Raw genomic sequence first — 26451 nt, 5'->3', positions numbered from 1 at the left:
GAAGAGCCCCAACAATTAATCATTCCATAAAAATGATATGAGCCTTTCACAGATGTAACGTTATCACTATTAAAGTTTGCAGGTATAAAAACCTTTATAATAATAATAAACAATGCACAAAAAGATGCACATTTATGTTTACATTAAAAATAATTAACCTTAATTTAAATTCTTTGTATTTGGTTCTACGTGGTTTCTTTTTATTTTATTAGTAACAGAATTTATAGTTAAAGTGTAAAATATCAAGCCTCAATTAAATTTCTTTTTCACGTGGGCTCTTTAGGAATCATTGATTATCTCTGTATGAAGTATATTTCATTCGATAGATTGGTTTCGGGATCGAGCGCTAGTTTAAAGAGGCTAATAAGACTCCTGCTGTGCACATCATTCTATCGTATTCTGTTTATGATACTTAGATACTTAAATATTATATCTCCTTTTCTATTGGGCCGCTCTCCGTCCCCTCAGGTCACTGCATCTGTTGTATGTTTCCAGTCGACAGTTTCAATAGTTCAGATTTCAGACCTGGTTTGAATCTGAAACTAAATTGTGATTGACGACGTCCAGACGACAGACTATGAATTTTAATAATCGTGCTGTTTATTGCAGGTTGATTTTCCCTATTTATTAGTTTTTTTACTGAAGCGATGTTCTTCTAAAGAGCCTCATAAATACGGCTACGGCCTTAAACTCATTGTCTCAAGCTTATTGGAGCATAAAAAGTATTTAATTTCTCTCCAGCAATCATTAAATTATGCTAATTGCACAGACAGATGTTTTTAATTACACACCACAGGGTTTTAATTGAAATTCAATAAATTAATCCATATTTTGAATCATGCTTGGCATTCAGCACCCCAAAGACTTTCAGGAGGACCGTCACTAACAGTCGCTTAGCGAAGGGGTCAGCTTTTACTGTATCGCTCGCCGGTGTGAATATGCATTTATTTAAAGCACATAATTACAAAAAGTAATGCAGGAGGAACTTTTCTTATGATCCTAACATTTCTTTCCCCACAACAAAGCAAACCATAAAGGCACAGGTAGGTATGACGGAACAGAAAAAAACCCGACAAAACATGATTTTTAGATATTCTAACTTTTGTGTTAATGTACGTGGTGAATTTATTTTGTGGTTGCAACAAAAGGAAAAGAAAGAATCGTTTGCAAAAAAACAAAACAAACTGGAGGTGACATTGAAGTATTGTCTGTGTTCAAAAATATATCTTTTCCTTGAGTGAAATCTTTTACTCCTGAGCACACACAGATTGTGGGTAGATGCGACCGCTAAAAGACGACGGTAGAAGCACAAAGATTTGTTTTAATTTCCCTCAGAGCGTCTCTGTTGTGTCGACTGAAGTCCAGATAATGGAAAATCTTGGAGAGGACAGACTGGATTAACCCCCGAACGTCTCGAGTAAAGAGAGAGATCGGAATTCTGTAAGATTAGTCGGATATGATCCTCGGAGATTTTACTGTCTTTCTTCCATCCGTGGACGTTTGCGGTTACAAACAGAAATCTGTCTCGCTCCCAAAAAACTCCCAGAACAATTCACCTTTAAGGAAAGAAAAAGGAAAATGCCGATAAACGTCTAAGTGGCTCTGGGTTTGAAGAGAGGGTTATTGTCTTTTTCTTGTTATTTACAACTCTAATGATGCACTTATGTTGCCCGCTCTTCCCTTTTTCTTACACCTTACCTACTTAAGGAGGAAATCTTGATTGGTAAGTGGATGCTATCCGCAGATTTAGGGATTTACTTGTAGGTCGGTGCAGGCTAATTATTTACTTTTCACAGGAGAAAGATCATCTGTCCTGTTCTGAGGGCTTTCTTAGTTAGACTGATGGGATCTCTCTTTGTCTGCAATCCCTTTCATTTCTACATAAAACCCATTTTTGTGATGTTTGTTCAATGTTCTATAAATGAGGCTTTTCAACGGGGCTATTGTTTTACTTTCCTTCTTACTTTTCCTCTTCACTCGAGTTAGAGCCGATCAGTAGATTTATCCACACGTAGTTTTTCTTTTTTTCTTCTCTGCTCTTTCTGTTGTTCCTTTCGTATACTTATTTTAGTTCAGATTTAACTTTTTCCTGGATTTGTTTCTTGTTGAGTTTTTCTTCTTTTGACTTCCAGCTTTCTTTTGAGGTTAATCGCATGCTTCAAATTTGCATGATGTCTTTATCTTTCAAAGTTTTTCTGTCCAGCGAGAAAAAAAAGAAAGAAATCTGTGTTTTCGAGGGAATATGTGCCTTTGTGCTAGAGTATTCACAGTGCATCAAAGCAGGTAGCAGGTTGCTTCTATCTCTACACGCTCAGTTTTAAGCTGCAGCCTCTTTGTCTGTTTGCAGATTTTGTCGTCAAAACCTGGAAGCGAGCTCTTACAGGGAAAAGGGTCTCGGCATTTATCGAGCCAGGTCGAAGGTCCGCACGACTACGACTCTGGGAATGACACGTCCTCGCCGCCGTCGAGCAAAACCGACGTCTCGCGGTCGAGTGTCACAGACAACAAGAGGAGCCACTGTCAGCGTCTGGTCTCTCCGGAGAAGCTGAAGTTCACAGACAGAGACAATGCCTCAGATTCAGGAAACTCTGTGACCAGCTACACGTCCCTATGCAAACCTTACAGGGAGGACAGCTTGTCTGCAACCATTTTCAGTGGAAACGGCAAGAGGTAATGTTCTGTTCGTAATAAATAACTCATCTGAATGAATGGTTCCGAGGAAAATTGCAGGCTGTTTATCTTGTGTTTCCACGCTCTGGTTCCTCTTTTGAAATATTCATCCTGTGAGCAAGAGAATAAAGGAGAGCGTTTCTTAAAACCAACCCAAGATTAGTTTGGGGCGTTATCAGTCGAGTCAGTGAGGCGTCTTAATGTGTTGTTTGTTTTGTAGGCAGCAGATAACCTTGGGGTGTCAGGTGGAGGTTGTGACACATCAGAAGAATTCCAGCTGTTCGCGGAGGATGAGCGTGTCGTCTCGAAAGCGGCGGAAAACACGTACATCCAGCAGCAGGAGCAGGTCGACGGGGAGTTCCAGATACTCCGGACGCTACTCTCGAAGTCCGTCACTTTCATCCTGCAGGTGGGTTAACCACTTTCTTACACTCTCTCAAAACCTCAGAACATTCCCACTGTCACATACACCAGTGTGATAAGAACTGACTTAATGTGCAGAAACCGTCTTCGAGACAAATTTGTTTGACATGTATTGTGACTTTTTTAAATTGGTCCATGTCCACTAACATGGAGGAGGGGGGGGTTTTGACTTATACTGCAGACAGCCACCAGGGGGCGATTGAGACACTTTTGGCTTCACTTTCATATCCTCCGTCGTTATTTCCAGTCTATGCTCTGCACACATGCTCCGCCCCTTCCTGTCGACGGCCTCTGTTGCTTCTCAAGTCTCGACTGGGGAATTTGCAGCTTTGCTCATTTCCATGCGTTTATTGTCGCGTCTCTTGTTTCCAGCTCGTACTCGCGGTCTCCGAGTTACTCTGACCTGAGGAGACGAGGCAGCGTGGCCAGTCTGAGCTCCAGAGGAAGCTACTCCAGAAGGTGAACTTCACCTCATGATGCAGCCGCTAACGTGTCCTCCTAAGCGGCGAAGCAGAAAATTTATATATTTATCCTCTGATGATTAAATTTTCACACTGTGTTGTCTGATTCCCAGACTGCGAGACAGAAAGAAAGCACCTAGCTCCAGAGAGACAGATGTGAAGACAGCACGGAAGGTGAATGGGAAGAGACGAAGACGCAAATCCTACTCTCCGATGAAGAAAAGAAGGAGAGACTCACCAAGCCATCTGGAAGCACGTCGAATCACAAGGTACAGCTTTCCCAGCCCGGTTATTTATAGCTGCAATATATATTTTAAGGCCTAAAGGCAGAAAAAGATGCATCGCTGGTCGCACCCACCACCCCCACATTTGGACAGGTCCCCAGCCTGAAATCTCTCCCTCGTATTCATGAGTGGTGAGTTATGAAATGGCGTTTAGCCCGAGGATGAGATAACCATCAGCTTTAAAGAGAAAAACACACGGAATGTGAAACGGAAAAAATGACAAGAACAGATGAATTCTTCTGCAGCTTCATGCAGAAAGATTACAACAGATTTTATGTGGGTATTTGTCTTTGGAGTTGATGAAGACAGACTATTGGACTTTAACTCACCAGGTGTCCACTGACATTAATGTGTCTCTGCTGGAGGTGAACAGAGACACTTGTCTGGTAACTCTTTTATTGTTGTTACGATTTGTGAGCGGATGACCTTGAAAATCTTTTGGCTTTTAAATCTTCTTCAGAGAATTTGTTGAAGATGTTTTTGTCATAGCTCCACCAAGCCCCGGCAGTGCACTGCAGCAAATCACTCAAACTCACAGACGGATAGATTTTCTTGAAGAATTATTCCCTGAGAAAACGGTGAAATCCCAAAAACCTTAAATCTTTAGGATCTTTTATTCTGTGACAGTTGGTCAGTTTCACCTCTTACTCTTGCTGACCTTTTCTCCACCAGTGCCAGGAAACGACCCATCCCGTACTTCCGCCCCAGCCCCTCCTCCAGCAGCCGGTCCACCAGCGTGTCGTCCTGGAGCAGCCTCTTCACCCGCAGCCGCAGCCGCAGCCCGATCCACAGCGTCAGCCGGAGCAGGAGCCGGAGTCGGAGCTGTAGTTACTCCTCCTACAGGAGCTACAGTCGCAGTTCATCCTTTAACTCAGTCTTTGGGACCCGCAGTCGCAGCCGGAGTTGCGGTTCGTTGAAAAAACGCAACAGGACCAGGCGTTAGGAATCCCAGAGAACGTGAAGGCACCGAAGCGCTCGTCGGGTTTCCACTTGAGGCCGAGGACAGTGGATGTTGGAGCGATCAGCTGTGTGCGTCTCCGTGCTCTGCAGCAGGAGTCCGACCACGGCGTTCATTGAGGCAGTCTTGCTCACGCTGCCCAAAGAGGCGGCTGGACAACGAATGTGTTTTTATTTGTTTCGTTCTCGTACTGCGTCGTCTCACATTAGAACGACGACCTGCGACTGTTCATCTCTCACATATTTACAGTAGAATCTGCACATAATCCAACTCCATGTTCTCCCTTTAATTTAATTATTCTTTGAAATTAATTCCTTATATTTATTTTAAAATTGATGGATCTTTAAAATGGTACATAAAAGGCTTCAATCCCATAAGCACCAGTTAAATTCTGGACGAATGAGACTTTTGACAGGACATGAGACATTCACTGTCCCAGATCGACCGTTGACAAGCGGCTTCAGAGGAATCGTTATCAGGAATAAGGAAAAAGGTTTATTGCTCTGATCTCTGCACTTCACACGTTGGAGAACAGACGAGTTTCCTCTGAAGGCGGCCTGACGGCGAGCGCGCTGCCTGTCAGCTCAAATGTGAAATTAATTTATCCTCCGATCAAATGTGAAACAACTGTAGAGTCAGAAATAAAACGGGGAGCGATTAAAACATGGTGCAGAGACGAGGAGGAGGTTTTATTAGACAAATCTTTAATTTGCAACAGAGGAGATTTTTTCCTTGTGGCAAAAAAAATGTGATGAATTTATTTTGGGGAAAACATCAAAAACCTTTTTTTTAAATTCCCTGTTTGTTATCGAGTTGGGAAGTTGTGTTTGTGCTACAACGCTGGAAACAAACATACAAACTGTGTTTTTGTTATTTGAGTTGTTTCAAAAATGGAAAGTCAAGTTCAATATTTCAATATTTATGACTTATTTATTATTTATTGGTTTGTTGTCTCTCTCAGTAGTTGTCAATCTTTCTATGCAACGCTGTCAGTTTATAGTTTTTATGACACTGCTGTAATTTATTTTTTGGGTTCGTTGTAAATGATTCCCTTCGGCACCGAGCGTGCAGGTAAAGTTCCCAGTGAGCAAATGTTCAAAAGAAAGAGGAGGAAAACCTTAAAAAAACAAAAAAAACAACTAAAGTTTGACATCTTTGGAAATATTTTTATTTGCTTTCTTGCCGAGATTTAAACGAGTAGATTCAAACCATAGCTGTTAGCTTAGCTTAGCATTAAGTTTGGAAACGGGGAGGTAACAGACTTTGTTGACATAAACCTGTAAAACCACAATTTGCTGTTTCATCAGTTTTGGTGCTGATGAAGCGTTTGAGACGGGAGGGGACATAAGCACATGATCAAAAGTGAAAATCACATTCAGGGCGTCTCCAAATCTACTTTTTGCTTCTGGCCAAAAGTTTGGTCACTGCGTCAGAAGCGAGGTTCAAAAGTGTTGTGTACTTAATTAATCCTTCTATCCTTCCATCTTTTAATGAATCAGTTGGTGTGTTTTGGGCGTAACATCTAACCAATCAATCGTCCGCTCTCTTAAAGATTTGGCAGGCAGCAAGAGAAACAACGTGAACTGTCCGAAACTATCAAAGCCGCATTGGTTCAAAGGGCCGGAGGTGATTGTGTATTCTGAGAGAAGTCCCACGGAGACCTGTATTTGCCAAGTGACATCAATTTACACCGATTTAGTGCAATTCTGTTGTGTCACTTCTTCACGTAAGACGGAGCTTCATTATGTTCGTTAGTCAGCTTTTGATTGGCTGCTCGGTGGATCTGTTGCCTTCACATTTCCACACAAACAATCTCATCTAATTTTCTCCATGAAAGCAAATAAACTAGAATATTTCCCTGAATGTCAAACGTGTTCCTTAAAGTTAATTGTTGTGGCCGCTTTGACTCCAGGGTTTGAATCTGCAAAAAGTTAGAAACTGCCTTTCTGTATAATAAAGAGAGTTAATATGTCTCAATCACTTGGAATCCATCCTCACGGTCGTGTGTGTGTTGTGCTCCAGGCCCGACCGACTGCTCTCTATGCACCTCAATCCTCTCGGCTTATTTCCCTGAATGTCAACTAAAGTGGATGAATGAGGGAGGTACGACGCTGGAAGAGGATCTCGGCACAAAACTCTAAACTCACGACGACTCGTGTCACGGAGCGATGACGAGGTGCCAGCGGATGATTTGTGCAGTCGTGTTCATGACTCGGGCACCGACGCCCCTCTACCGCCACACAATGTACAGTTTACATCACGTGTTGTGCATAAGGATTTTAAATATTACTATGATGTAAATATGCGTCTGCACTGTATAAGTTATACGAAAGCTGTGATGATTTGATTTGCAGAATGTGATTCGGGGCGTCGCCGGGTGTTCAAATGTCGACACGTTGACCCGTGGTGTCGGGAAACGAGACAGACGCCAGTTGGGCGTCGATCAGCTGACTGTAGATGTGTTTGTGTATAAGATCCCTCTGATCACGTCTTCTGTTATTTTAAAACGTACAATAACAACAGTCATACAGCAATAGTGATCCAGTGTTTCGGTGTTTAACAACGCACCCTCTCCACTTATTTCCATACGAGGGCGCGTAAAGCAGAGGCAAATGTTTTTTTCATGCTGTCACATGTTTTCTGATGTCAGTGTGAACTTCACGTCGTAATAATGTGTCGCCTGGAAATTGAATTGTCCCCCATGATGCCCCTCCACGTGCGTGTTCAGATTAAGCTCAATAAACTCATGTTCTGAATAAAATGACAACTCGTTCTTGTGTTATGTTCTGGAAGCTGATGGAAACCAGGGGCGGATCCAGGGGGGGGGGGGCACTAGCCCCAGCTGAAATCTGATTGGCTCCTGAAGTGCTCACATCCTGTCACTGGTCTTTTTTTCTTTTTTTTTATTGTGCAGAGTGAAGTTGGAAAACATTGTGATCATCCCGCCTGGTTTATCTACAGGAGGTGTCCATGATCAAACACATTTAACTCTTCATACATGTGGTTTATATAGAAGACCCCCCCCCCCCCCGGGATCCGCCCCTGATGAAGACGCTCTTGTTTACTTGTTTACCTCAGCAAACAGAGGCCACGCCCACAAACCTGAGCAGTTGTTCTGTTTTATTCGCTCTGTGACATCAGCGAAGCTCTGCGTTATTTTCTATTAAAGACAAAGTGAGTCACTGAGCTCCAACTGTGCACGAGGCTCGTGCGCACGGGGACTTTATTTGGCCTCAGGGAGGCTGGGCTTTGCTTCTACACTGCAAAACTAAAATCAACAAGTCCTCTCGTCCTAATTCAACTGTTTTAATTTTTGTTTTCACGCAAATTCACACGAGGGAAGTTGTTATCAAATGGAATGAGTGGATTTTTTCGATCCTATTTTTGATTCTGTAAAGTTTTTTGAAACTTTATTTTTACTTCTCTGGTGGATGGGTTTTGCAGTGTGCGCTCCAGACCCTCCCAGCTCTTTCCCGACACGGCACCGACTCACCCTGTGGGAAACAGGGCCCAGTATAAAACCCTCCTCCAGCAGGAAACACACCAGTTCAAGTGAGAGGCTCAGAAAGTTCGTGTTCACTGTGGAGTTTGTTGTTGGATCGACAGGAGACCGGTGCGTAATGGTGATGCGCCTCATCCAAAAGAGATAAACAAAGGCGCAGGGAGTTTTTGATTTAACAGAAAAAAGGGAAAAGTTTGAGTTGAAGGTTTGTTTTTGTTTAAAAAGAAAGAGACAAACTTGTTCCTCTTGGTGTTGAACTCATGGCAGAGGGAGACTTCTACACGATGGGGAGCCGGCAGAGGTTTCCTCGGGATCCATTTGGAGAGTCTCCGTTCCGGGATCAGTCTCCGTTCAGGGAGCAGCTCGCCTCCCGGTTCATGGAGGATGACTTCGGGATCCCTCCGTTCCCCGACGACCTGGCGATGGACTGGCCGGGCTGGGCTCGACCGGGCCGGCTCAGCACCCGCCTGAGCTCGTCGCCCTTCAGCTCCACGTTACGCTCCGGTTTCCCCGCGCGTCATTCCACCGGAGGCCCCGCGGTCTACACGAGCCGGTACGGAGAGGCCTCCCCCCGGAGCTCACCCACCTCCCCGGCCGCGGCAGGAGCCGGCAGCGCCGGGGGGGAGCCGTGGAAAGTGTGCGTGAACGTGCACAGCTTCAAACCAGAGGAACTAAACGTGAAAACGAGAGACGGGTTTGTTGAAGTGTCAGGTGAGTTCAGAGCTGGAGTTCATCTCGTGACTTTGTTCTTCAGGAAACTTCAGAGATTCAAGTCAAACTGAGAAACACTTTATTTAAAGAGCTCGTTGAAAAACACCTGCAGCTCAAAGTCCCTTTAGAAGTGTTGTTACACTGAAACACTGAGGTCACAGCTTCAGAGTTTAGAAGAACTCTACTGTTTACTTTATATATTATATAGTTCATAGAAAATCAATAGAAAATGCACATGGTTTGTTTTTATTAGTTGTGTTCTGCTTTTCTTCTTTAGACTCAATATCTTTAAACCTTTTAGGCCAAAACAGATTAATTAATTCAAGTTCTATAAACTCGGCTGTATTTAAGTTTTCTTTTTATTTATTTGCTGTGAAGTTTATGGTTAAACTGTTAAATTTCATTGTCATAAGAATTTGACAGCGACATCTTAGGATTCAAGTTTAATTTTTACAAACACACAATCATCTTTCTTTGTCTTAAGAAAAGAAGCCTCTCTTCCACTTTGGAAGCCGGCGTGAGTCGGTACGATGAAATTCTCCGTGGTGTCACGTGGTCTCGGTAATAACGCGTCTCGATGTGGACGAGCTGGACAGATTTCCGGGACTGGGGCCGGTTGGCAGGCAGATCCTCAAGCTTAGACACCTGTTTCAAATTCCTGGAGAATCATTCCCTCAGACGTCCATGAGCTCGATTTAGATTTAAGGCCAGGCCCGTGACAACAGGCTCTGTTTACAATAAGAGGAGTCGCCCGCCGGTCATTAAACACCAAGGAGAATGTTCTGGAAATAGGACGTCACCCAGCGACCCGTGTGCAGCCAGCACCCTTCTCCACCGGTGTCACGTCCGAACTCGGCCTCTTTTCATGTGAGCAGGTTGTAGGAACTGCTTCCTCACAGCTCCACATTCCTCAGTGCTTTGGACGCTGAAGTGCAGGGATCCCCGGGGCTGTGGAGGGCACAGAGGACGCAGGGTTTTTTATAAACACATTGTTGGTATGCCAGTTGTGTGATTCAGTCAGCGCCATGTTGAGCTGGCCTGCCACGGTGACTCGACCCTTGTTTCTAAAAGTGGGACAGGGAGCGTGACACCAGCCTGTTTGAGCCGTTCAGCACAGGAACCCACAGAGAAGCATTCGGTCGTGTCTGACGGAGAGATGGTTAAATCTACAGTGACCATCACTGTGTCACCGGATCAACTCTGAAAATGATAAACGATGAAACACGACAATAGACTCTGAGGTTTAAACATCTGAACACGACGTGTTCGAGCGGAAGTTTCTCTTTAAGGCCCCGAATCATTTCAGATGACGTCGTGCATATCACCAAGCACCTTCTCACGCCTCCACTACTGCAGATATTCTTTTTAGAACGTAAACGTTCTCCTCTGTCTACACGGCTTTCGTTTTACCAAACATCTCCGTCCAGAGGAGACAAAACACAAAAACAGGCTCAAACAAGCGTCGCGGGCCAGTGCTAGCGTTGGGTATCGTCCTGGTGTCACAATCCCCTCTCGTGAAAATACAGCCTCACTTCGACCGTGCGGTTTCAGACGTATTGTTGTTGCGTTAGGTTGCTGCTAGCTAACTGTAGGTTGACGTTTAGTGCTGCCAGAGCTACATAGCGGGTTTGTTGCCACCGGAGTGAAGGGTAATGTTAGCTTAGGCCGGTGTGTTGACGTTGATGTTGCGGGGGAAGGGTGAACAACGTGAGGTGTTTCTGATTGTTGATTGCTAAGTTTTCATCCTCGAGACTTGAGACTGTTCTCACAAGAAAAACAAAACTACTTTGTTCAACACGAAACATTTACTTCCTCACGTCACAGTCAGAAATATCAGAAAAGCTTCACGCTCATCTGAAAACTTCAGGTCCGTCCTTGATTCTCGAACGGACAGAACGGCTCATCCATCACGGTGAGTCCCCCCCCCCTCTGCTTCCAGAAGTCACAGTATTACGCAGAGCATCTGGAATTTGGCATCTATGGCGTAAGAGATCTGAAAAGAAGGAGCAGCAGCGCCTGCTCTCCAACCGACGATCGTTATTCACCAAACACCTAAACGAGCAGATCTACATCTGGAGTCGTGATCGGGTTTTCATATTATTGTCATGACTTCACCGGTGATCTTAGCTCCGTCCTCCCTGGAGCTCTGGTGGAGTCCACCGGGGGGGTATAAGGTAGCGCATAGTCCAACACGGGGTCGGAGGGGTGGGGCGGGCCACGCTGCCGGCAGTGGAGTTGACATTTAGCAGCTCCGGAGCAGCTGCGAGCGAGTCCGAGAGATGGAACAGCCATAAACAGAGACGGAGGAGGGGAGGGGGGGGGGGGGGTGTCCAGGGAGAGCTGCTTCAGATCAGAGTGTTTCTGCAGAAGAAACTCTTGACGGGAATAATGTCTAATCATTTCAACATGTTCAGAGCAACACGCCCGTCACGTCTCTGAATCACGGCTGTGATTGAGCAACAGGGAGAAGATGAAGTCTGTTTTTTGATCTCAGTTACGTCTTTGTTCACGGACGTCCTCGACGGAGCCGTTTGAAAAGATTCAACGTAGAGTCGACGATTTTCAAATATTTTAAACACTCATTTTTGCTCCAGAGGGAAAGTTTTGAACTTAATAAACTTAACACTTAACACTTAATAAACCGATTCGATAAATTTCAGCTCCGTGATCATATAAAAGACGTCCTCACTGACCTAATGCACGAGAAAGAAAATGATTCACGACTTGAAGTTTTGTTAATAACTGATAACTTCAATCTGTTGAATTTGAATCCACTTGTGTGTCACCCATTGACGTCATTCTTAAAGTTGGTAAACAGTTTTTTTTCAGTGGATACTGAACCTTTGTCACGTTGCTACTGATGAAAATGATATTGTGATAATTAATGATAAAGTTTTATTACTCGGCCTCAATTCGAGGAGTCATAGTTGTAGATATGCAGTAAATGATCCATATAAAGATACTTATATATATATAAGTATATGTTAAACTTCAACAATCTCTGAAGTCCTCTGAAGTTCCTCGCTCACTTATTAACACATGGTTTTTGTTTCCAAACAGGGAAACACGAGGAGAAGCAGGAAGAAGGAGGAATAGTGACAAAGAATTTCACAAAGAAGATACAGTGAGTATCATCTGAGGTCACTGAGAACAGTGTTTTCTTCTGAAAGGGCTTTCATCTTCTCTACGCCCACGTTCCAGGTCGAACAATAAGATGTTCTGATTGTCCATCGACCCTAAATAATAAGAAATATAACTTCATTATAAACGTATTTATCTCTTAATAAGAATGTGGACGTCAATAGTGCGTCTCTTACTTTATAATTTGGATTCTTCTGAGTCGCATCAGCTCTGATTGGACGAAACAAACCGTCCAATCAAAACCTGCTACAAACTTTTACCAGCGGAGACGTTGTAACTTTCTAACTCCAGAATCCTGGAGGAGTCTCTGCACGGATAAGTTCTGTGCTCGTCTCGTTAAGTCACCCGAGCCCCACGGGCCAGAGAAGTTTCCACAACCTTCCCGACTCTCCCTCCGCCTCCGCCCGCTCTAATTGGGCAGTGGGAGGACTTCAAACAGCGTCTTAATCGCTGGTGTGAATCGCCGTCTCGCTGGAGCGTCACTCATTTCCTATTGGCTAATTAGTCAGCACTGCGCTGGACATTTCACAATCCTTTTAATTGGAGAGGCTCCAGATGAGGCCTGTGCTCCTGAGCAGAGCAAAACCTAAAACCACCGACGGAGGGAACGCACAGAGGGAGGGGGGGGTGGAGGAGGAGGAGGGAGGGGTCATGTATAAATAACTGCCCTCAATACACAAATCCAGCGACTATGAGAGAGAGAGAGAGAGATAAAGAGTACGGAGCAGGCCGACGTGGCCGAGCTTTACTTTTCTATTCTGTTTGTTCTTTTTGCAGATTTCAGCAACAAACTTAATCACTTTATAGAGTTTACAGTGATTTAACCCGAAGGTAATAAAAGTCACAATCATCAGCCACGAGCAACAAAAACAAACGAATGAGTTTATTAGGTTTAGTTTTTAACCTCGATAATATTCTCAATAATCCGTAACGCAGCCACACGTGTTTCATTTTATGGTTTTAAGCCAGAATGCTGAAAAGTGTTTGAGCTGTTCACATTTCAGTTTGAAGGTGACACCCTGGGAGTGAGTAGAACGTGTTTTCAGATATTTTATTGATTAAACTATTTTAGTTAACTAAGAAAACAACCTTAAGTTAAAGTACCGAAGTACTATCAGCAACGTTCCTTACAAGGTAAAGGTCCTCGTCAGAATAGGTCATATTATTATGTGGTTATATTTTATCTCTTGTTGTTTGTTTGAGTGGAACTTGCAACCATTCATACTGTTATTTATAAGACATATTATAATATAAACACACTGTTTGTATAAATATATGTATTTACTTATACAGTATGTCAAATAAGTGTAGCGGCATTAAAAAGTACAGATATTTAACCCACTGGAAAAGAGTAGCAGCATAAAAACACAAATACTTCCAGTGTTTACTCGAGTACATTATGAATAAATGTTCCCGCCACAGCAACAACGGGTTCGACAGCGTCAGAGGAAACCGGATTAACAGATTAAGTTTGTAGATTCTCCTGAAAAGTCGAAACAGTTGATGACAAAAAAACAACGAGTTCCAGAGTTTCTGTTGAACTTTGATCAAATACAAGTGAGAAGAATTATGTCATTTATTAACCAAATAAATTGCGGAAGTCCGTTTCGGGCTCAAAGTGTAACTTCTCAGACTCAAGGTCACGTCGCTCGTCTGCAGGTTTGTTGTGTCGTATGTGTGACGGGAGCAGAAACAGACGTGTGGGCCGACTCAGTGTGTGGGACCGAGCATACGGGTGATGTGTTAAACACACACACACACACACACACACTGTCCCGTCTGGCTGAGCCTCGCCGTCTCTGCAGGGAGAAACATTTTGGACAGTGTTTTGGCAGCCGTACAAAATCGATGTCTGAGATAAAATGTGCGCTGGCGAGAGGTAAATAAACTCCCCGAGCAGAACAGATAAGGTTTCTGCTGGAGTCCCAGGTAATGTGGCGGCTGAGGGATTTGACTTTGTCAGAAGGAGCCAACTTTGCTTCGCAGCAATTGGCTCCTTGAAGGGAGGGGGAGGGGGAGGGGAGGGGACGTGTGTGTGTGAGATTAAAAAAAAAAAAACTTCTAGATGAATGCTGGCTCACACCAACATCAAATAATAGCTCAAGATGTATTCCACGGTATTAGCTGTACTAGCTCATGGCACATACACTGTAAATAAAGTTGGACAACACGAAGGCTCCTAAAAGTGAACGCAAATCATCTTCATCGCCCCCTGGTGGCTGGCTGCAGTATAGATCAAAAACCCCACCTCCTCCATGTTAGCAGATGGGACTTTAAATATTTGAGTGCTGCTGACCCTCCTCCACCCTCCTCCACCCTCCCTGCCTCACCCTGTGGCTTCAAAAGGACATTTTCAGAGACGAACAACCTGCACCACGACTCTGCATGTGTCGTATTGGTCTAATCTAAATTAGATTAACTGTCATCCTACAGTTGTATTTCTATTATTGCTACAGGTTTTTTTTTTCTATGCCCCCTTCAGCATATCTAGCCATGTTAGGTTCGGGGCATCGCTGTTGGATTTTTCTGTCCCAAGTCGTTCCTCACTTTTTCCCCTCTCTTCTTTTTGACCTCGGGTCTGAAGGTAGTTGTTGACGGGGACATTTAAAGCTCACTGAGACACTGTCCGTGATATCTGACCCCACACACACACACACACACACACACACACACACACACACACACAGACCTGACCTCCCTGTGTGTCTCTGAGGATTTCAGTCAGTCCCATTTGATTTGTGTTTCTCAGCTGAGTGGGAAACCAGCGGAGAGTCGTCTCTAATTAAATGTGGGGTAGACCCACAGTCTCCTGCTCTGAGCAGCCTGGTGTTTATATTAACTCCCAGAGACACTTGGCTGCTCACACAGAAAACCCACTATACCCATATTTGGTCACATTGTCTGGCGAGTGTGTGTGTGTGTGTGTGTGTGTGCGCTGATACGATTCTCAATCTGTTATAGTGAAAAGCTCAATATGAACTTGAAAATCAAATAACAGTCGCTAATTTAAGATTGTAGAATATCCTGGGTTCTAACATGTATATTGTTCATAGACTGTAAATTAAGATGGACGACTCAGCTCCACTTCCTGTCACTATTCAGAAATGCAGCTAAAATATCCCAGGTACGAACGCCGCCATCTTTGGTGCTTTGTTAGTTTGGTCCATATCCCGTCTGCTAACATGGATGAGGCAGGGTTCATGATCAGTATTGTAGCCAGCCATCAGATTTGCCTTCACTTTCTGGGAGCCGTCACGTCGTCCATCTTTATGTCTCGTCTCTGATACGGTTAAATGAAATTCTACTTTGTGTTTTCCTGCAGGTTTCAGGAGACAATTATCTCACTGGAAATTACCAGATAACATATTCAGCAGGAGAAATGTCAAAAAGTTCACAAGTTAAAAAAAAAAAATATATATAGAAATCCCTGACACCAAATGAGGTGTTGTCCCTGTGGCAGATGAGAGCAGCAGATTAGGTTTACACCAAACATTAAAGTTCTGCAGACAGACACTCGCATTAATTGGAATTAGGCTTCACACCTCCATCGACTGCGTGTTTACTTTCCCTCGTCTTTGTCGCAGAGCTGCAGGATTTTTAATGAAAACTCCTGATGGCTTTCAGCTCACTCCTGTGTGAGAGATGGTTTTTTTTTTTTGTGTGAGTTAAAAAACGAGCGCGAGGCGAGAGGGACAGGGTGAACAGTTTTTAATAACAAGTCTAAATCCTGAGCCAAGTCATTTCTTTTCTGTCTTCCAGACGTACAGCGCAGGAATAATCCGGCTGGAGGCTGTTTATGGCTATTGACAAAGTGTCAATAAAGACAAATCCCAGCATTTAACAGTGTTTGCACAGCAGCTCTTACAGAGAAATATCACACAGGCTTTTTCATGACCTCCAACAACGAATGTAACTGTTTCCTCGAGGCTGTTTCCTTTTCATCATTGCTCTTATCTGGTTCCTCCCACATTCTGAACACAAACAGCAGCTTACAGTCTTTCCACAATGAAAATTTCTGGCGTCCCCTTTGCATAAAACTCGTAAACTCATCTCCCTCCTCCTCTGTTTGACCAGGATCCCGCTAGACGTGGACCCTCTGGCAGTGTTCGCCTCTCTGTCCCCCGAGGGCGTCCTCATCATCGAAGCCCGACAGACGCCGCCGTATCACCTCTTCTGTGGCGAGGGCCCCCAGGGTGGCGAAACGCCGGAGGTGGAGATCTCCAGGCCCCAAGAGGCCCCCGTGGTCTGAACCCCGACGTTTGACTGAGACGACAGATCAACCCGCACCATCAGTTTCAAGTTTGATATGAAATTTGTGGCCTTCAGCTTCATGTTGTTACAAACCTGGATGTAAAATATGCAAAGTTTACTTTACATGGATAAAGTAAAGTCCTATTGTTCGTGTTAAAGCTGCAAGAGTTCAGTGTAGAAAACATTTTTACAAGCCTTAACAAAGAACAGCCTCATCTTCTAGCTAATGGAAATGCAACAGACTTTTTTTTTTTTTATCCCAAATGAAATTCTCCGTCACTTTAGAGCTGCAGCTAAAACAATTCTTTTCATTGTTGATTAATCTGCTGATTGTTTTCTCAGTTAATAGTTTTGTGCATAAAATCAAAATAGAAAAGTATCTTAAAGGTGACGCCTTCAGACATGAAGACATTTCATTTACTTTTACGATTAAAACAAAGATTCATCACGTAGAAAATGGAACCAGTTATTTTTTCGTGACTCTTCTGCTCAAAGAAATCGACTCAAACGGTTTATCTGCTTACAGCAGCACTATGCACAGAGTGAATCACCAGGTGTGGCTGTAGAGGGCGCTGTTCTGCAGTAAAAGATACATGGTGTTGCTTTAAGTTGGAAAATTTGGTTAATTCTCGGTAGACGATCGATGCTTCGTTCACGTAGAAACCTGCGTTCTGGAAGGTTCACGCCATTCGTCATGAAAAGATGATCTGTTTGTTTTAGGTTTTAGAACAAATGTCCAATGTTGTAATTTTTCTTATGAGAATCGTCTCTTTTCTCAAGAATCTTTCTCGGGGGCAAGAAAAATCCTCCACGTTCATCGTACGTCAACTGGTTTGTGATCGTCTGATCCGCTGAAAATTTACCTGGACTCGGAGCCCAGCAGAATCTAACCACGTGTGGCTGCAGAGGGCGCTGTCGCTCAGTAAAAGCTGCACAGTGTTGCTTTAAAATAGCTGCAAATTGATTATCCGATGATTTAAATTCTGTTCCCCGAAGCGGGACTCGATGACTTTAGGTCCTTGGTTCTGTTTCATCCCAACGATTTCCTTTGTTACGAAATGATCACAGACCAGCTGGTTTGGTAAACATGAGTTTCAGCGTCAGGTTTCATGTTTTCTGGGAACCCGAAGATCCAAAATATCAAAAGTGCCTTTATTTACTCAGATCTACCACGGTTTGACCCTTTAGTCACTTCCACTGGAGAGACGTTCTGTGGCTTGAGTAGAGGGTGAATTGTGTACATTAATACTGTGTTCTACCAAAGTGTATTGTAAATATACTTTAATATGTACCAATTCATTATAGATGTTAAACAACTGTTGCAGGTTTTTGCAACATGTTTGGATTTTTTCTTTTTTTTGTATGTGAGAATTCAGAAAGATGGTTGCATGATTGTCGGAGCGGACATGTTTGCCAAAGACGTTTTTTTTTTTCTTCCTGCCTTCTTTTATCTGTTGATGTCTTTGTATCGGCTGATGCAATAAAAAATGACCAGCCAGTGTCTCCATGTGTCTTAACATCTGTTTGGTTTTTTGGTTTTTTAATTGAGAACCGTGCCACTCGCGGGCCGGGTTCCAGGGATCCGGGGAGGCTGCGGTCGTATTGTTGGATAACAGAAGGATTTGAGCGGCGGATTAGCGGAGAGCTTGATGCTGTGTTCTGCAGAATGGGCCGAACAAACTTGCCAGAGCTTTTGAAAGTGGCTGCAAAAAAAAAAAAATTGGGGCAGTTCCATCGCATGTTGAGTGACGCAAAATAAAGTAATCTCCTCTTTGTGTTGGAGTCAGAAGGATGATCACTTTGAATTTTTAAAAAAAGTTTCCAAACTTTCTGCTGCGGCGTCAACAAATGTGCGAAGGCGCTGCTCTGTGTTTCGGTGCCAGCCGCTCACATACACTGTATTTATTGGTATTAGATCATACGTGTGGACTGTGTTGCCGTGGCAACGGCATAATTGGAAGCGTGCCAGCGTGTCCTCTGGCATGTTGCTCGTGTAGAGAAGTGACTAACGCACCAAGCAGCTGTGCAAACCTACAGTATCTGATGAATGTCAGAGCCTCTCAGCTGAAACAACATGATAATTCATCTGTTTAAACTCAGGTAATTGTGAACATGATGATCCGTCGCTTTCTAACTCTCCTGCAGTTCAGGTGAGAATTGAGAGGCTGTGGATGTAAACACATGAAGACATAATGACACAAACTCATTTTCACATGCTGTTGCTTTATTGGAGCTCCAAAGACGGCAGTTATTTGGCTGTTTTGAATAAAAGGCATCCTCAGACCTGATGCTGCAGGCGAGCAGTGCAGGCTGTGTCAGTGTTGTGTTAGTGTTGTGTTAGTGTGTGCAGCATTTGAGCGATGCTCTGTTGTGTCTGTCTACTCGGTCTGCTCTTGTTTTGTGTCGGGAGCCTCCAGCTCCTGGCTCGGGACCTCGCTCAGTGGACTTTTGCCCGGCTCCAGCTCCTCGGGCTGGGTGATCTCCTCTGCTGAGCCCGACATTACCTGGATCTCTCCACCCACGGCTGGTTCTTTGTGTTCCGGCTGTTTGGACGCGTCTGTATCAGGGATTTCCTGGTGTCCCATGGCTTCATCCTGCTTAGAGGAATCTTGAAGACTCTCTGTGCCGTTGCCATCTGCTGACACTGAAGGGTTGGACTCTCCAGCTGGCTTTTCATGGGTGTCCTCCTGTTCCCTCTCGTCGTCCTGCTGAGGCTCTGCTGTGGCACTGCCAGGGTCGGCCTGGTCAACGTGGACCTCTGCTGCAGAACCCTCCTCCACAGGATCCTCCGCAGACTGAACCTCTGGGGCCTCTGGCTCTCTGCTGCTGTCTGGCTCTGTTTCAGGGGTTTCTTCCTCCTCGTGTTTTTCCTCCTCCTCTCCGGTAGCTGCCACCTCCACCTCCACCTCCACCTGCATGTGTTCACATGTATAAAATGTCAGCAGTGAAATTAGTGTTTATGATTAGAGGTGAGCTCAGCTTTAACTCAATACCGAGTCTGAAAATGGACATAGATGCATGTAGGAGTTTTTGTTCAGAGCTTGATATTAAAAATCTACAGTATAAAGATTTTTTAACAAAATGAACCCTTTAACGTGTTTTGCTGTAAAGGCAGGTTGAAATAACAGGTCATATATTTCATCATTTAAAAGACTAAGACCATAATGACTGTGAGATATTGTCGGTCTAGATTAGTTAGTTAGCTGAAAGAGATTCTCCGCTCAGACGAGGGAAGATAACGTGTTTTTGTTTACAGCACATAGACGCTGGCTTCGGCCTTTATCACCTAAAAAAACAATTTTTGTCATCTTTGCTAGCTGTATGGACACAAGTGTGATCAATCCCATCAAACCATCAGCAAGAAAGTAAATAAGCACGTCTCAGAATCCCTGATTGTTAGTATTAATGTGAACAACAACTTCTTATCACCTTTATAGGGATGATAATGGCAGCAGGAACAGAGGTTTCAGGGACCGGAGCCTCCACCGTCAGGATACCGTCCACAGAAAGTGTGGACGTGATTTTAGTTGCATCAATTTCAGCCGGGAGCCTGAAAGTGACAGGGTCATGTTGACAAATCCACTTCAAACTCATGTTTGTAATATTTGACTTTTCAGCTCAGTGAGCATCGAGAGATGAGATGCTGCTGGAGACAGACGCTCGCTGCTGCAGACTCGTGTTTAAAATAGCCGGGCAGGTTAATATCATGTTTACTTTACCTGTATTTCCGTGTAAAACATCTGGCAATAAATCCATGCTCGTCTCGCCGCTCCTCGTGTCTCCCTGGGGATGGATTACCGTTTATGGGGAGGAATGTGAGGACACAGAGGAATCAAGCCACACTGAGAAAACCACTCAACACAGAAATTAATTTCTGCCACAGAGCTGTGATTTTAATTTCCCTGAGCACATTATTTAAGCAGCTCTCTAATTTTCTTACATTCGGTTTCCTCTCCGTCAGTTTTCAGGGGGGTTTATTCTGTGAACTGTGAGAGAACTCTATCTCGATAACTCTGTTTCTCTTTGAGATGACAATATTAGATAAGGCTATTAATATTTATCCAACAGTAGAAACTATCCTCTTTGTAAAAGTAATTAGCAATGTTAATAAAGTGAACTTTAATCAACAGAGCTGCGAGCCCATGTTCTGTACCTCCAACCTCCAGGAATCCATCTTTGACGCTGAGAGAAATCTCGGTGGGGGAGAAGTGAGCCAGGTCCAGGCCGACCCTCCACGTGCACTGCTCCTGGCTAATCTTCTGGCCGGGATGATGCATCGACCCAGAGATGTAAGGCACAAACAGTGGAGCGGCCGCGTACGCCGGCCAAGCAGAGGCTGCCAAACTCCTCTGGAGCCAGTCCACATTCATCCACCAAGGGTCCCCCGGCTCCAGGAGAGGCGGCAGGCCAACGTCCTGATTGAAAAGCCGGCTGGACGGCCACCATTTTCTCAGGGGGTACCAGGGGCCACCGCTGCCATACGCCCCACATGACAGCTCTGTTTTGGCCTGTTCACTCATGTTCGCAGGAAAAAAAGACAAATTGGGAGAGGATGAAAAATAGCTGCACTATTGTGGCGACGGTCCTCAAGTAACTTTTGGAGATTTCCTCGATTAAACTGGACTTAGCCAGTGAGGGAATGATAAGAGAAGTGCGGTGAGGGGCTTTATATAACGCTCCCGTCTGCTTTGGCACATATTAAACACTCATGGCGATCCCGTGAGAAGGGAGTGTGCATGAGGTGATGGGTGTGGAGGGAGGGTCGGCCCGCAGACGCCTGCAGACTAATTAGTTGTATTTATAACTTTTGAGGCAGCGATGGCAAATAGCGAGCAGTTGGCCGAGGCTGCAGCTTGTGTTTGAACTGTTGCATCTGCTGCCTGAAGGCTTCTCACATCCCAGTGAACTCTATTCTGTCAGCGGTGACCAGGCTCCTCCGTCCCGTCATGAGCCGGTGATCCTGCCTCCTCCTCCTCCTCCCCCCCGTGCGTCTCACCCCTCGCAGGACACAGCAGTGTGTCTGGAGCATGAAACACCTCGGCCCGGGAGAGAGAACACTCCTCTTTCTTGTGTTATCGCAGACATTTCAGTGGCACGTGTGCACAAAGATCCCCTCCACTCCATTTCTCTCTCGCTCTGCAGGATTATTGTTGTTCCCTCTTTTATCAAGTGTGACAGACTTGTCAGAGTTGTATTTTTAGAGCAGTGTGCCCTGAGATCTTGGCGTACTGTCCACTGGAGCACAAAAACAGATTGAGCAGATGTTTCTGACACTGTGTGCGAGGCCTGACACACAGATTCTGTCTGTAGCAAACGCTGCAGAGGTTAAACTGGGATTCTCTGCTGCTGCTGCTCCTCTTTTTTTTTTTTAACCATCGTTAGATATTTCCACCCCGCTCGTGTTGGAGGCTCATACGCCCACAGAGCAATGAGGCTTCATGCTGCAAGACTTGGTCAGTGGTGCTGACACTCAAAGAGAAACTATAAACACTGTTTGTGTGGCTGAGAGTTTTCCAGCCGCTGAAGAGATGGAGCACGGAAAGTTAGATTAATGAACTGAGAGACAATTGTTATTGATCCTGCAACATTATCTTAATCTACTAGTTTGGATTGAGAGCACGAAGCGATCCTGATAAAACCAAATATCACAGACTGAAGCTCTGGATTGAATCAGTGGTTTCACAATGATTTGACTGTTGGTTTCTTACAATCCCAAAAGGGTGGGTGATGATGATGGAAAAGAAACAATAATGATAATAACAATAAGTGAGACCTCGTCCACACTCGTGTCGGCCTCCGTGTGTGACCATCGCCTGTGTTTGTTTCTGACTACTTAGTAAAACTAAGTTTTACTGCCTTTTTCCGGTTTTTCAAAAAGCACGTGTGATATATTTTGTTGCGTTGATCGGTACAGGTAGAGGAAGTCCGACAGGAGGTGGAGGAGAGTCACGAAGCCGGAAGCTGAACTTTATCTGGCAGAGCGGCCGAGAAGCTCCCTGGAGATCCGGTGAAGCATCAGGCGACCTTCACATCTGGAAATCAAACCAGTGATGGAGAATATGAGACAACATGTGGGACAGGTATTCCACACTGTGTGTATAAAGAGAATACGATACTTCAGAATATTACTTAAGATGATTTTTTCCACAGCCCCTGAAAACACATCATCTCAATCGCTTTGATCTCTTGCGTCAGGATTCACTTCAAAGATCACTCGCTATTTATTTCTTACCCAAAATATAAAATGCCTCATCTGAAGGAAGTCTGGCAGCTGCTGAAGATCAGAAAGTCTCCGTGGTCCCTGATGCTTTTCCTCCCTGCCTAAGCTCTTCTCAACTGATATTTTCATGTCTGTGTGTGTGAATCCTTTAATTTCACTGCAGGGTTTTTATCTTTCATTCATCTCTCTATAGCACCCCACCCCCCACCTCCCTCCAGAGTGGTCCCTTCCCCTCACTTCATCTATTTCTAAAGGACGCTGATCCTCCTTCACTCTCAAGCACGTCACAAATAAACCTGAAAAATCTGAAAGCACATTTCAGACTAGAAACATGACCCAGTTTCATTCGAACGTTTTCCTAATCCGTAACGTGTTGTGTCCGACCCCTCCCCCTCCAATGCCTTTTGTAACATGATAAGTCACCTGTGCAAAGGGGGAGGGCTCTGCAACAGCGAATCACAAGGCTTCAAACAGCCCGCCATGGATCCACAGGATAACAGCAATGCATCAAGGGGGATGAAGTGTCAAACGGCTGGTTGGTTCCTGTGGACACTGTATTCATCATGGTTATTGTGAGGCCGGCTCTGAGGCGGGCCAGCTCGCCGGCGAATAGAGACGTGGCTCGTATCAAAACTGACGCCTCAGAACTGACGGGCCGATCCATGGAAACGAATACTTTGGTGGGCGAGTAATTGCAGCCGGGGATGAGTCAGGAAAAGATGGAGAGCGACAGCGCTTGAACTTAGATCCAACACAAAACGATGCTATCGCTTGAAGAAACGCGTTTGCTGAATTGGTTTGGTCGAGCCTGCTGCCAATCCATTGTCTCTATGACTACAGCGAACAGGAACGGCCCAGAACACGCCGTGAATCACCAAGGAGGGGAAACAAGGCAATCTCATCTTCTGCGGTTTCCTGTGCGATGTTATTACATTTACGATGGTTTTGATTCAGCTCTCTGTGGGGCCGTTAAGACAAATGCAATACTAACAACATTGGTGTTGGTGTGTTGCTCCCCGGTGCTGCAGGAAACACAGACGCTAAGAGACCATTTCTGAAATGTTCTCCAGTTTTTCCATTACATGTGTGAACGGAGCGTGTGTTTATCGCGTGCGTTTTCACACGGGCTCGTACAGTGATTCATACGATGAGGTCTCTATTCCCTCCGTCTACTGACGGAGCAGAGGGGCAACACCAGTGTCCCAGTTTGACTTGAAAGAGATTTGCAGCAAATGAGCTCATCCATCAACAGAAGCGTGTCGAGACAAGGGAATGACGAGGAGGAGGAGGAGGAGGAGGACGATGAAGAGGGACGGTGGGGCGGAGCAGAGGCAGGATTCGCTCAGAGAAGCCTCTCGGTGAAATATGACGGCCGTGGCGTTTCCACGATCCTCGACACCTTCTCCTTTGGATGTTTTAGCTTGAAGACGGGCGCTCTGCCTGGTCCTTGTCCAGTTCATTGTAGCTTTACCACAAATCTAAAAAGCTATAATAACCTAAGGGGAGTAGCATTTTTAATTATATTCATTATCAATACTCTTTTAAAATAATAAAACCACTTAACGTACAGTTTTCCCCTCCCAGCTCCCAACATTAAAACCCAGTACATCACGTTTTACGACTGAACTTCTCCATTAAATTCTGTTTAATATATTTGGTACTTTACTCTCCATTAGAAATAAATGTAAGCAGATGTAAGTTTGGCTCCACAGCACATCGGTGACCTACCACAGGGATTCATTTTGAATGGCCATAAAGGGATTCGAACTGGAAGCTTAAAAATATTTGAAACAATAAATAATCTGTTTTTAGATCAGCTTTACTGAAGCTAACACTACTTTCATAAATAAAACCATAAGGAATCCTAAATAAATTGTTTATTTTGCTGAAAGATGAGCGAGGCTGAGTCGCATTCAGTCGACTGCAACATGTGCAGGTTCATCTTTCTGCTTATTTCCTGAAAAAGATTTTATTCCCATAATATTTCAGTTTTATTCTCACTATCTCCGTTTGTCTTCTTCAGTAAGTAAGGTCCTCTAAACTCTGCAGATTGTAGAAAATAGATAAAAATATTCTTAAAATGAAAACTCTAGAACATCCACCTCGTGCGTCTTTGCTCTCTGTCTTCGCTCTATTCATAGGCGACCACAGACGACCCAGCAAAGATCGTCCGTTCACAGCGATCTTCCAGATTCCACAGGAGGAAGTCAGGTGTGACCCACATTTATCCCCCCCCCCCCACACACACACACCCTGTTATCTCATTTACACTGAACAAAACATCAGTTTATCTTGCTTAAGGAGTTTTTTGTAACTGGTTGCAGTTAATTACGTGGAGATTAATTGCCTGATTATCTGTCATTTCCATATTAGAGACTATTCTTGCAGTTGGCCTGCTGCCCAGCCTGCAGAGGTCACATGGGGATGAGTCTTCCTCGGGTGAAGAGGTGCCGTGCGCTCCCAAACAGCTCAGACGACACGAAGCTGCTCGTTCTTTTTTATTTATTTTTTTTACTATCTCTCTGTTTCTCTGCACTTTCTTTTTAGAATTTGCCAATTTGTCAAACCCAGGCAGGAAAAAACAGACGACGTGATTTCCTCGAGGAAGAATCCGGGCTATGCCAAGCGAGAGTCACATCTGTGGGTGTTTATCAAATATAAATATGCGTTGATATGAATATGTGGTGTCGAGCCACAGTTTCCCCTGGAACAGACGAGGACTGCTGCGACGCCTATTTATGGAAAAACTCGCATTTTACAAAACAGCAACAGTTTGCTCGCTGCACGTATACATATGCTCGCCTTTCAGAGATTTGAGTCCTGCAGGCAGTGGAGACCTGGCACTGAGGACGCTGTGGCATTTGGTCCAGTGTGTGTGTGTGTGTGTGCAACCCCCTAACCCCACTACAGGGTGTAGAGACAACTTCCTCCGGGGGCAGCCAAGGGTACTTCGCAGCGGCTGACATTTCTGACAGCCTCTGATAGAGCCCAGAGTGCTGAATTATTCATACAGGTGTTATGGGGAAAGGTTGCCATTTTCACAGGAGAGACTAACCCCCGGATGAGTCGAGGCTGTTTATCCCTGCTGGTGAATACAGGAGTAATGATTTGATGGCTTTCGGGCCAAATGGCAGCTCATTCTCTGTCGGTTCACCTGTGGAGAGCTCACACATCTCACCACCTCTCATTCAGCCCGGTTTAGTTTTTTTCCGCTTGGACGGTCAAGTGGAAATATTTGACGTGTAGTGATCTGTTTTTCAGCAACATCAAATTTCATAAATGGGAATATGAACCACTTGATTATTAAATATTCAGCAGCAAGAGTCACTTCACCCAAATCACTGAACAGATTTTATGTAGTGCACTCTCACCATGCTGAGGATATTGGTTTTACACAACACGCTTTACTTACATTTTACTGAGGGGACATTTCTGCTTCCACATCATTTTACAGACATTATTTAAACAACGCTGATGCCTTGATTATCAACAATGACGGTATTTTCATTATCTTCATTGTTTAAAGTGTCTTTCTTGGATTTTTCTGTCCTCGTGCGTCTCATCCAAAGAGCAGAAGTAAACCCAGGACTCACTTCTAACCAAAACATTTTTTACAATGCATTTTAAATGGCTCCAATCTTCCTCTGTACAACAGGAGCTCGTCAGGTAATTGAAGAAAATCCCCAGAACCCAGACACAACTGCAGCATTTGGCTCTTTTTCAATTCAAAGTGTTTACAACAAAGTTTAATTCATTTTACTTGTCGCGTTGTCCGTCTCTGCTGTGACTTCCTGACGTATGATGGAGGAAAAACACAGTTTGTCAGTCAG

At 44.4% G+C, this 26451-nt stretch overlaps 3 protein-coding genes across 5 annotated transcripts in view; 2 read left to right on the top strand and 1 right to left on the bottom strand.

Moving 5' to 3' along the window:
* srrm4 (serine/arginine repetitive matrix 4) overlaps positions 1 to 6773 on the top strand; it is a 47569-nt gene extending 40796 nt beyond the window's left edge. The window contains exons 9-13 of the mRNA XM_020098982.2: positions 2348 to 2670; positions 2891 to 3079; positions 3466 to 3552; positions 3668 to 3823; positions 4511 to 6773. Of these exons, the coding sequence (XP_019954541.2) occupies positions 2348 to 2670; positions 2891 to 3079; positions 3466 to 3552; positions 3668 to 3823; positions 4511 to 4781 (1026 nt within the window). The 3' untranslated portion in view covers positions 4782 to 6773. The remainder of the gene's footprint in view (positions 1 to 2347; positions 2671 to 2890; positions 3080 to 3465; positions 3553 to 3667; positions 3824 to 4510) is intronic.
* Positions 6774 to 8263: 1490 nt separating this feature from the next.
* Positions 8264 to 17918, top strand: hspb8 (heat shock protein b8). Of its 2 annotated transcripts, XM_020099325.2 has the most exons (4): positions 8264 to 8409; positions 8566 to 9009; positions 12070 to 12133; positions 16225 to 17918. In XM_020099325.2, the coding sequence occupies exons 2-4, from the start codon at positions 8583 to 8585 to the stop codon at positions 16397 to 16399; spliced, it is 666 nt and encodes a 221-aa protein (XP_019954884.1). In that variant the 5' UTR covers positions 8264 to 8409; positions 8566 to 8582; the 3' UTR covers positions 16400 to 17918. The 2 variants fall into 2 exon arrangements, with proteins under 2 accessions (XP_019954884.1, XP_019954883.1); XM_020099324.2 differs by having other exon boundaries at positions 8324 to 9009.
* Positions 17919 to 18604: 686 nt separating this feature from the next.
* On the bottom strand, positions 18605 to 21321 carry LOC109637041 (heat shock protein beta-1). 2 transcript variants are annotated; one of them, XM_069523352.1, is made up of 4 exons: positions 20555 to 21321; positions 20121 to 20184; positions 19831 to 19951; positions 18605 to 19313 (listed from the first exon to the last, which is right to left on the bottom strand). In XM_069523352.1, exons 1-4 carry the CDS (start codon positions 20919 to 20921, stop codon positions 18780 to 18782), a joined length of 1086 nt encoding a protein of 361 aa, XP_069379453.1. In that variant the 5' UTR covers positions 20922 to 21321; the 3' UTR covers positions 18605 to 18779. The 2 variants fall into 2 exon arrangements, with proteins under 2 accessions (XP_069379453.1, XP_019954709.2); XM_020099150.2 differs by having other exon boundaries at positions 18605 to 19307; positions 20555 to 21318.
* Positions 21322 to 26451: the final 5130 nt, after the last annotated feature.

The sequence above is a fragment of the Paralichthys olivaceus genome, chromosome 4 (genome assembly GCF_024713975.1).
Source record: "Paralichthys olivaceus isolate ysfri-2021 chromosome 4, ASM2471397v2, whole genome shotgun sequence".
NCBI classification, from domain to species: domain Eukaryota; kingdom Metazoa; phylum Chordata; class Actinopteri; order Pleuronectiformes; family Paralichthyidae; genus Paralichthys; species Paralichthys olivaceus.
The sequence above is the reverse complement of the archived record's forward strand: the minus strand, read 5'-3'. Positions and strand labels throughout refer to the sequence as shown.

What these genes read in the sequence shown, in the direction of transcription:
- hspb8 (XM_020099324.2), top strand. Translation starts at nt 8,559, where the DNA reads ATGGCAGAGGGAGACTTCTACACGATGGGGAGCCGGCAGAGGTTTCCT. An exon ending in CGGGTTTGTTGAAGTGTCAG is followed by an intron (nt 9,010 to 12,069) that starts GTGAGTTCAGAG and finishes GTTTCCAAACAG; the next exon opens with GGAAACACGAGGAGAAGCAG. An exon ending in AATTTCACAAAGAAGATACA is followed by an intron (nt 12,134 to 16,224) that starts GTGAGTATCATC and finishes CTGTTTGACCAG; the next exon opens with GATCCCGCTAGACGTGGACC.
- LOC109637041 (XM_069523352.1), bottom strand. Translation starts at nt 20,921, where the DNA reads ATGAGTGAACAGGCCAAAACAGAGCTGTCATGTGGGGCGTATGGCAGC. An exon ending in TGGATTCCTGGAGGTTGGAG is followed by an intron (nt 20,185 to 20,554) that starts GTACAGAACATG and finishes ATCCATCCCCAG; the next exon opens with GGAGACACGAGGAGCGGCGA. An exon ending in TGTTTTACACGGAAATACAG is followed by an intron (nt 19,952 to 20,120) that starts GTAAAGTAAACA and finishes TGTCACTTTCAG; the next exon opens with GCTCCCGGCTGAAATTGATG.